Raw genomic sequence first — 9,505 nt, forward strand, 5'->3', positions numbered from 1 at the left:
TTTTTAATACAAAAACAGTGTTGTCCGATTGGATATTATGAACAAAAAACAGTGATTTTTTATGAAAATTTCTAACTGGTTAAAAATGTGGGGTGGGTGGGGGGTCAAGGATAATTTTGTTTAAAAACGGTTTTTGTCATTTATAAATAAATGCATATTTAAAAAAAAAATACCCTTGACCCCCCACCCACCCCACATTTTTAACCAGTAAGAAATTTTTGTAAAAAATCACTGTTTTCCATTCGTTATCCTTAATTTATTATTAACACTGTTTTGTATTAAATATTTGTATATAAAATTATTATCAAGTTTAAATAATATATATTGGTTTATAGTTTTTGATCTTATGGGTTATTTTGTTTATTTAAATTATACAAATAATTATTTAGTAAAAAAACAGTGTTGTTAGATTGGATATTATGGACGAAAAACAGTGATTTTCTATAGAAATTTCTTACTGGAAAAAAGTGTGGGGTGGGCGGGGGGTGTAAGGGTATTGTTTTTAAAAACAGATTTTTCCTTGTAAAACTCAAAAACCGTTTTTTACCAATACTACCCTTAGCCCCCCACCCACCCCACACTGTTTACCAGTAAGAAATTCTTTAGCAAAATCACTGTATTTCAAAATATCCAATCAAATAGATCCGCCAAAATGTTGAATAACTTATCATGCAAAAACTCCACTTCCGTTGAGTGAATTTCCAAGGCATTTCTTTCAGCCCTTACGCCTATATAGGGCTTCAATCTGTGCAAGTTTCAGGATAATCGCTCCAGTCAGTTTTTCCGGAACCGCTTCTACATACAGCTCATTGTGCCTTAGATAGAAAGTGATTCAAAGAGGGTGGATGCTTTTAGATGTAGCTTAACCTATAGATTATCGATTTTTATGAGTTATATCTCGTTTCAAAGACAAAAGAATGGCCTTTCCAACGGTATAACTCAGTCGTTTGTAGCACGTTTTTTTATGCCATAAAAAAATTCCAAACTTGTACATATAGTACAAAAAAAAATTATTGTAGATCAGATTCTATAAATGAAAAACAGTGATTTTTTAGAAGAACTTCTTACTGGTAAAGTGTGTGGGGTGGGTGGGGGGTGTAAGGGTAGTCTTTTGTGAAAACGGTATTTTTGTATAAAATTGAAACCATTTTTTAACAAAATTACCCTTACACCCCCCGCCCACCCCACAAACTTAACCAAGAAGAACTTTCTCTGCAAAGTCACTGGTTGTGCTATGAAACCACTGCATAAAAAAAAAATCATATTTCTGTAAATATTGCTTAAATTAATTTAGACTTTTAATAAGATTTATACTTCATTCTTTTCTTAATAAAACACTTTTACTTTCATAGAAATCCCTCCATTAATTTCTGAGATATGAGACTTTAAAGTAAGTCATCACCTTTAAAATCAAACCTGTCCCTAATATTATTGAAGGAATATATTAGCAGTTGATATTGTGCCATCAGTATACTATACATAAATTAATTATAATTTTATATATAGATATTTAATATAAAAAACAGTGTTAATTAATTAAAAATTATAGACAAAAAACATTGATTTTGCAGAGGAATTTCTCACTGGATAAATGTGTGGGGTGGGTGGGGGGGGCAAAGGTATTATTTTTAAAAAATGTTTTTTTTTGTAAAAGAAAAAAATATTTTTTTTATTAAAACTACCCTTACCCCCCCCACCCACCCCACACATTTATCCAGTGAGAAATTCCTCTGCAAAATCAATGTTTTTAGTTCGCATCCCTTAATTAATTAACTCGGTTTTTGTATTAAATATTTATATATAAAATTATTATCAAATTTAAATAATATATATTGAGTTATAGTTTTTGATCTTCCGGGTTATTTCGTTTACTCAAATTATATAAATAATTATTTAATAAAAAAACTGTTTTGTTAGATGGGATAATATGAACAAAAACAGTGATTTTTTAAAAAATTTCTTACTGGCTACATGTTTGGGGTGGGTGGGGGGTGTAAGGGTAGTCTTTTGTAAAAACGGTTTTTTTGTATAAAATAAAAACCGTTTTTTAACAACACTACCCTTACACCCCCCACCCACCCCACATACTTCACCAGTAAAAAATTCTTTTGCAAAACCTCTATTTTTCACAAAAGCATCGTGCGAAAACTCCACTTCCATTGACCTAATTAAAAAAAAAATTCTTTCAGACCTCACCCCTATAGAGGACATCAACCTCCATAAGTTTCAAAAAAATCACTCCACTAGGTTCCTCGCAAACGTTCCCCAAACACCCAAAAACCCCTCTAATTTGAAAATTCACCTACCACATCACTCTGTATGGCAACTATACAAGCACAAAAAAATCATTGTAGATCGGATATTATTAGGGATGAAAAACGGTGATTTTTTAATAATAATAATAATAATAACAACACTGCATTCATACTAAATATTTATATAAAAAATTACGTCAAATTTAATTATTATACAGCAGACTTCTAATGTAGCAAAGTCCAAAAACATGGCTCGAACCTCAGGGCGACCACCCACTTCAACGCAAAATAACTCAAGAAACAATCGGAATATTTTCATGAAACAAGAAGCTTCGTACCGAAAAAACCACTCACTAAACCCCCAAACCCTTTTCTAGCCTCCAAAGCCCCATCCAGCACCACCCTGCTATCAGACGTGATCTCCCTGACCAAAATGCGACCCTCGCGCAAAAACAAGCACGTGCGCCTAAGGGAGTCGATGGATTGCGAGCAAAGTGAGGAGGCAGTCGCTCTAGCGTAAGTTCTCTCTCTCTCTCTTCCAATCAAATGCTTTAACTCACTATCCTTTAGGGGCGAGGAGGAAACCTCCCAGTGCGGAAGCACCACAACCCTCAAGGCCCTGGCCACCCTGGCCAACCCTGAGGAGGACATCACTCCCACCAGCAGTTCTCCCACGTCCCCAAGAGCGAGTCAACCGATCAGACGGTAAGACCTTGAAGGTTTTGAAGGTCATTTGATGAAAGATCGGTCATTTTGTAGGTCATCGAGGTCAAGTGAAAAAGACGGATCAAACGAGAAGGACGACTGTTTGAGCGGCAGCAAGGCCGCCTTGACGAATGTGAGCGATGATGATGACGAGGAGGAGGAAGAGGAGGAGGAGGGGGTGGTTTGCTCTAAAAGTGATCCGGTGCGGTAATTCTTTGATTTTGAGCACCTGTTTGCACACACACAAGGTGCCAAAGCATCACCTGTTATAGCACCAAGCACCTTAGTACTGACGTGGTTGAAAATAAGGGATTTCAGAGTAAGCTGCCTGTTTTGAGGCCGGATAACTCGGAAGGTTTTGGTGGCGGCCTGTTGGTCTCAAAGAACCGTTTGTAGGAAATTCGATTCTGAATGCAACGCGGTTTGTTTCGTTAAAATCGCTCGAGTGGTTGTTGAGAAAATTGATTTTGAACGGTACGAGGTCGGTCTGCAAGAAATTATTGATTTCTTACAGGCAGTTGAGTCCCAAGTTTCTTATCTTCTTCTACTTCCTCTTTCTCTAATTATACACCTCCGGCGCGGATAAACTGCACGCAAAGCCACTTGTCACTTGCAACCCTCAGAAGCTGTCATTAATTTAAGATATCTCCTGAAGTTCTTAACTTACAAAGACGTTTTATACCTCTGAAGAATCCCTGAATATTGGGGCAGGCTACGCTGAAAACCGCTTTTAAATATCTGAAGTAGTTTTGGAGTTATCATCAAAAATGTCTGATCATGTCCGTTAAGAGCAAATTGATCCTCTGGAGGTGGCACCCAATAACTTCAGATAACTACTGCAATTCTAGACTTACAAAGACGCTTTATACCTCTAAAGATTCCTTGAACATTGGGGCAGGCTACGCTGAAAACCGCTTTTAAATATCTGAAGTAGTTTTGGAGTTATCATCAAAAATGTCTGATCATGTCCGTTAAGAGCAAATTGATCCTCTGGAGGTGGCACCCAATAACTTCAGATAACTACTGCAATTCTAGACTTACAAAGACGCTTTATACCTCTAAAGATTCCTTGAACATTGGGGCAGGCTACGCTGAAAACCGCTTTTAAATATATGAAGTAGTTTTGGAGTTATCATCAAAAATGTCTGATCATGTCCGTTAAGAGCAAATTGATCCTCTGGAGGTGGCACCCAATGACTTAAGATTACTACTGCAGTTCTTAACTTACAAAAACGTTTTATACCTCTAAAGATTCCTTGAACATTGGGGCAAGCAACACTGGAAACTACTTTTTAATATCTCAAGTACTTCTAGACTTATCCACGAAAATGTCTGACCATATCCGTTAAGAGCAAATTGATCCTCTGGAGGTGGCACCCAATGACTTAAAATAACTACTGCAATTCTTAACTTACAAAAACGTTTTATACCTCTAAAGATTCCTTAAATATTGGGGCAGGCTGCACTGAAAACCCCTTTTAAATATCCTAAACAGTTTCAGACTTATCAATGAAAATATCTACCCATCACCGTTAAGAGCAAATTGATCCTCTGGAGGTGGCACCCAATAATTTAAGATAACTCCTGCAATTCTTAACTTACAAAGACGTTTTATACCTCTAAAGAATTCTTGAACATTGGGGCAAGCAACACTGAAAACCGCTTTTTAATATCCAAGGTACTTCTAGACTTATCCACGAAAATGTCTGACCATATCCGTTTAGGGCAACTCGATCCTCTGGAGGTGGCACCCAACTACTTATAATAACTCCTGCAATTCTTAACTTACAAAAACGTTTTGTACCTCTAAAGAATCCTTGAACATTGGGGCAGGCTGCACTGAAAATCCCCTTTAAATATCCCAAACAGTTTCATACTTATCAACGAAAATATTTACCCATCACCGTTAAGAGCAAATTGATCCTCTGGAGGTGGCACCCAATGACTTGAGATAACTACTGCAGTTCTTAACATACAAAAACGTTTTATACCTCTAAAGATTTCTTGAACATTGGGGCAAGCAACACTGAAAACCACTTTTCAATATCTCAAGTACTTCTAGACTTATCCACGAAAATGTCTGACCATATCCGTTAAGAGCAAATTGATCCTCTGGAGGTGGCACCCAACTACTTATAATAACTCCTGCAATTCTTAACTTACAAAGACGTTTTGTACCTCTAAAGAATCCTTGAACATTGGGGCAGGCTGCACTGAAAACCGCCTTTGAATATCCTAAACAGTTTTAGACTTATCAATGAAAATGTCTGATCATGTCCGTTAAGAGCAAATTGATCCTCTGGAGGTGGCACCCAATGACTTAAGATAACTCCTGCAGTTCTTAACTTACAAAGACGTTTTATACTTCTAAAGAATCTTTGAACATTGGGGCAGGCTGCACTGAAAACCCCTTTAAATATCCCAAACAGTTTCATACTTATTAACGAAAATATTTACCCATCACCGTTAAGAGCAAATTGATCCTCTGGAGGTGGCACCCAATGACTTGAGATAACTACTGCAGTTCTTAACATACAAAAACGTTTTATACCTCTAAAGATTTCTTGAACATTGGGGCAAGCAACACTGAAAACCACTTTTCAATATCTCAAGTACTTCTAGACTTATCCACGAAAATGTCTGACCATATCCGTTAAGAGCAAATTGATCCTCTGGAGGTGGCACCCAACTACTTATAATAACTCCTGCAATTCTTAACTTACAAAGACGTTTTGTACCTCTAAAGAATCCTTGAACATTGGGGCAGGCTGCACTGAAAATCCCCTTTAAATATCCCAAACAGTTTCATACTTATCAACGAAAATATTTACCCATCACCGTTAAGAGCAAATTGATCCTCTGGAGGTGGCACCCAACTACTTATAATAACTCCTGCAATTCTTAACTTACAAAGACGTTTTGTACCTCTAAAGAATCCTTGAACATTGGGGCAGGCTGCACTGAAAATCCCCTTTAAATATCCCAAACAGTTTCATACTTATCAACGAAAATATTTACCCATCACCGTTAAGAGCAAATTGATCCTCTGGAGGTGGCACCCAACTACTTATAATAACTCCTGCAATTCTTAACTTACAAAAACGTTTTGTACCTCTAAAGAATCCTTGAACATTGGGGCAGGCTGCACTGAAAACCCCCTTTAAATATCCCAAACAGTTTCATACTTATCAACGAAAATATTTACCCATCACCGTTAAGAGCAAATTGATCCTCTGGAGGTGGCACCCAACTACTTATAATAACTCCTGCAATTCTTAACTTACAAAAACGTTTTAAACCTCTAAAGATTCCTTGAACATTGGGGCAGGCTGTACTGAAAACCCCATTTAAAAACCTCAAACAGTTTTAGACTTATCAACGAAAATGCCTACCCATCACCGCTAAGAGCAACTCGACCTTCTCAACACTTCAACTCAACTCACCGGGGCACTTTTAAAGCACCTTAACCCACTCCTCACCTAACCGACATTCAACTAATCCAGAAAAAAACAATTCCAGGGCTGTTACTCCTCGGTGGCCAGCATGGTGAGCACCGCGACCATCCGTAGCACCAACGCGAAAGCCACCAAAGACAAAAAGAACCGGGAGAAACTGTTGGCGGGTCCGACAGGTTCCGAGTTCTCCTTGGTGAACGACCTGGAGATCGATTACTACGACTACAACGTCATCAATGCTGGCGCTGCACCTGGATCCTACTTAGGTGAAGATCCTTTTGGGACCTTATCGAGCTCTATTGCTGATCGAACTCTTTGCAGGCATGGATCCGGCTTTTCTAGTCTGGATTCCACCTCTGGACGAGTCGGGGGAGATCTTGCCGGAAGCAGAGGAGTCTTTGGAGATGACCGACATACGCCCCAAGGTCTTCATCGATCCGGGAAGCAACAAGGAGTCTCCGGAAGAAGAGACTTTGCTGCCGCAGTCAAAACTGCGCAGGAGATCAGTGAGTGAGAGCACAACCTCGCCTCTGAGCAAGAAGAGAGTGAGGAAGGTGGTGCATCCTTTGGTTCACGGTGAGTTCATGTCGTTTCTCGTGAGTGGGAGGAAACACTCACTGAACAGTTGTAGGGCCCACGTTAGACAACAGGTACAAGACGGACCACCCGCCCCCTCGGATGGAGACCAAGAAATCGATCAAGTTGGCCAAGGAGACCCGCCGCTCCCTCTCCCCCGACGTGGAAAAGGAGACCAAAGTGGAGAAGTCTCGGGGCGTGGACGAGATCCGGTTTGCAGACGATGACGAGGAGTTGGACTTTAACGAGATGCAACCGGTCGACGCTAATTAATCGTTGTCAATTTTTAACGGTCATGCGCATATCGAACTTATATCATACGAAACGTGCCCGTCATTATCAAATTGAGTGCAATATAACATGTAAATAAGTATTTATTTTAACGTTTAGGGCCGGTAGTGTTAGATCCAACGTGTATATTCACCTGACTTGGCCCGACCGGTATAGTCGCGCGCCTCTCGATCAATGACGCGCATGCGCTTTGATGCTATACCGGTGGGGCCAGCGCGTGCGCGTAAGCGGAAGTTCGAACAACCTGTATAGTAATTTTTTTAATAATAATAATAATAATAATAATAATAATAATAAATAATGTCTTGCTTTCGTTTTTTTACTGTTCGTGTGAAAATTGTTTTGTACATAATGTATTCGCATATAAATAAAGGGCATTAAATTAATTGGCAAAAAAAATATATCGTAGTTATATAAATTTTGTTTTTCATTTCACTCCCTCTGGACGCGGCTGTCTTTAATTTAAGATAAGTCATGGAGCTCTTAAGTTATAAAAATGTTTTATGCCTTCAAAGAGTCCTTGGACATGTGGTCAAAAAATGCTGAAAACCGCTTTAAAATATCTCGAGTGGTTATAGAGTTATGAGGTAAAATGTCTGCCCATGTCCGTTAAAAGCAAATTGATCTACTGGAGGTGGGTCTCGATAACTTGAGATAACTCCTGGAGTTCTTAACTTACAAGGACGTTTTATGCCTTTAATGAATCCTTGAACATTGGGACAGGCTATATTGTAAACCTCTTTTAAATATCTGAAGTAGTTTCAGAGTTATCGACAAAAATGTCCACCCATATCCGTTAAGAGCAAATTGATCCCCTGGAGGTTGCACTCAATGACTTAAAATAACTCCTGGAGTTCTTAACTTACAAAGACGTTTTATACCTCTAAGGAATCCTTGAACATTGGGGCAGGCTACACTAAAAACCATTTTAAAATATCTTCAGTAGTTCTAAACTTATCAACGGAAATGTCTGCCTATGTCCGTTAGGAGCAAATTGATCCACTGAGGTGGCTCTCAATAACTTACGATAACTTCTAGAGTTCTTAACTTACAAAAACATTTTGTACCTCTAAATGATCCCTAAATATTAGGGCAGGCTACACTGAAAACCGCTTTAAAATATCTTAAGTATTTTTAGACTTATAAGCCAAATTGTCCACCCATATCCGTTAAGAGCAAATTGATCCCCTGGAGGTTGCACTCAATGACTTAAGATAACTCCTGGAGTTCTTAACTTACAAATACGTTTTATACCTCGTAGGAATCCCTAAACATCGGGGCAGGCAACACTGAAAACCATCTTTAAAAATCCCCAACAGTTTTAGACTTATCAACGAAAATGTCTACACATCACCGTTAAGAGCAAATTGATCCTCTGGAGGTGGTACCCAATAACTTAAGATAACTTCTAAAGTTCTTAACTTACAAACACGTTTTCTACCTCTAAAGGATCCTTGAACATTGGGGCAGGCTACAGTGAAAACCGTTTTAAAATATCTTCAGCAGTTCCGGATTTATCAACAAAAATGTCCACCCATATCCGTTAAGAGCAAATTGATCCTTGGAGGTTGCACTCAATGACTTAAGATAACTCCTGGAGTTCTTAACTTACAAATACGTTTTATACCTCGTAGGAATCCCTAAACATCAGGGCAGGCAACACTGAAAACCATCTTTAAAAATCCCCAACAGTTTTAGACTTATCAACGAAAATGTCCACCCATATCCGTTAAAAGCAAATTGATCCTTGGAGGTTGCACTCAATGACTTCCTATAACTCCAGAAGTTCTTAACATACAAAGACGTTTTATACCTTAAAAGAATCCTTGAACAATGTGTCAGGCTACACTGAAAACCGTTTTAAAATATCTTCAGCAGTTCCGAACTTATCAATGAAAATGTCCACCCATATCCGTTAAGAGCAAATTGATCCTTGGAGGTTGCAGTCAATGACTTCCGATAACTCCTGGAGTTCTTAACTTACAAAAACGTTTTATACCATTAAAGAATCCTTGAACATTGGGGCAGACCACAGTAAAAACCGCCTTTAAATATCTTAAGTAGTTCCAGACTTATCAACGAAAATGTCCACCCATATCCATTAAGAACACATTGATCCTTGGAGGTTGCAGTCAATGACTTCCGATAACTCCTGGAGTTCTTAACTTACAAAAACGTTTTATACCTTTAAAGAATCCTTAAACTTTGGGGCAAGCCACACTA

General features: G+C 38.5%; 1 protein-coding gene across 3 annotated transcripts in view; it reads left to right on the top strand.

The window, feature by feature from the left end:
- Nucleotides 1-7,700, top strand: part of LOC126747859 (uncharacterized) — a 58,052-nt gene extending 50,352 nt beyond the window's left edge. For 2 of the 3 annotated variants that reach the window (XM_050456763.1, XM_050456764.1), the window contains exons 13-18: nt 2,633-2,771; nt 2,826-2,960; nt 3,015-3,162; nt 6,480-6,681; nt 6,737-6,991; nt 7,047-7,700. In XM_050456763.1, coding sequence (XP_050312720.1) covers nt 2,633-2,771; nt 2,826-2,960; nt 3,015-3,162; nt 6,480-6,681; nt 6,737-6,991; nt 7,047-7,264 — 1,097 coding nt within the window. In that variant the 3' untranslated portion in view covers nt 7,265-7,700. The remainder of the gene's footprint in view (nt 1-2,632; nt 2,772-2,825; nt 2,961-3,014; nt 3,163-6,479; nt 6,682-6,736; nt 6,992-7,046) is intronic. The other variant, XM_050456765.1, reaches the window with a different exon arrangement.
- Nucleotides 7,701-9,505: the final 1,805 nt, after the last annotated feature.

The sequence above is a fragment of the Anthonomus grandis genome, chromosome 20 (genome assembly GCF_022605725.1).
Source record: "Anthonomus grandis grandis chromosome 20, icAntGran1.3, whole genome shotgun sequence".
NCBI classification, from domain to species: Eukaryota; Metazoa; Arthropoda; class Insecta; order Coleoptera; family Curculionidae; genus Anthonomus; species Anthonomus grandis.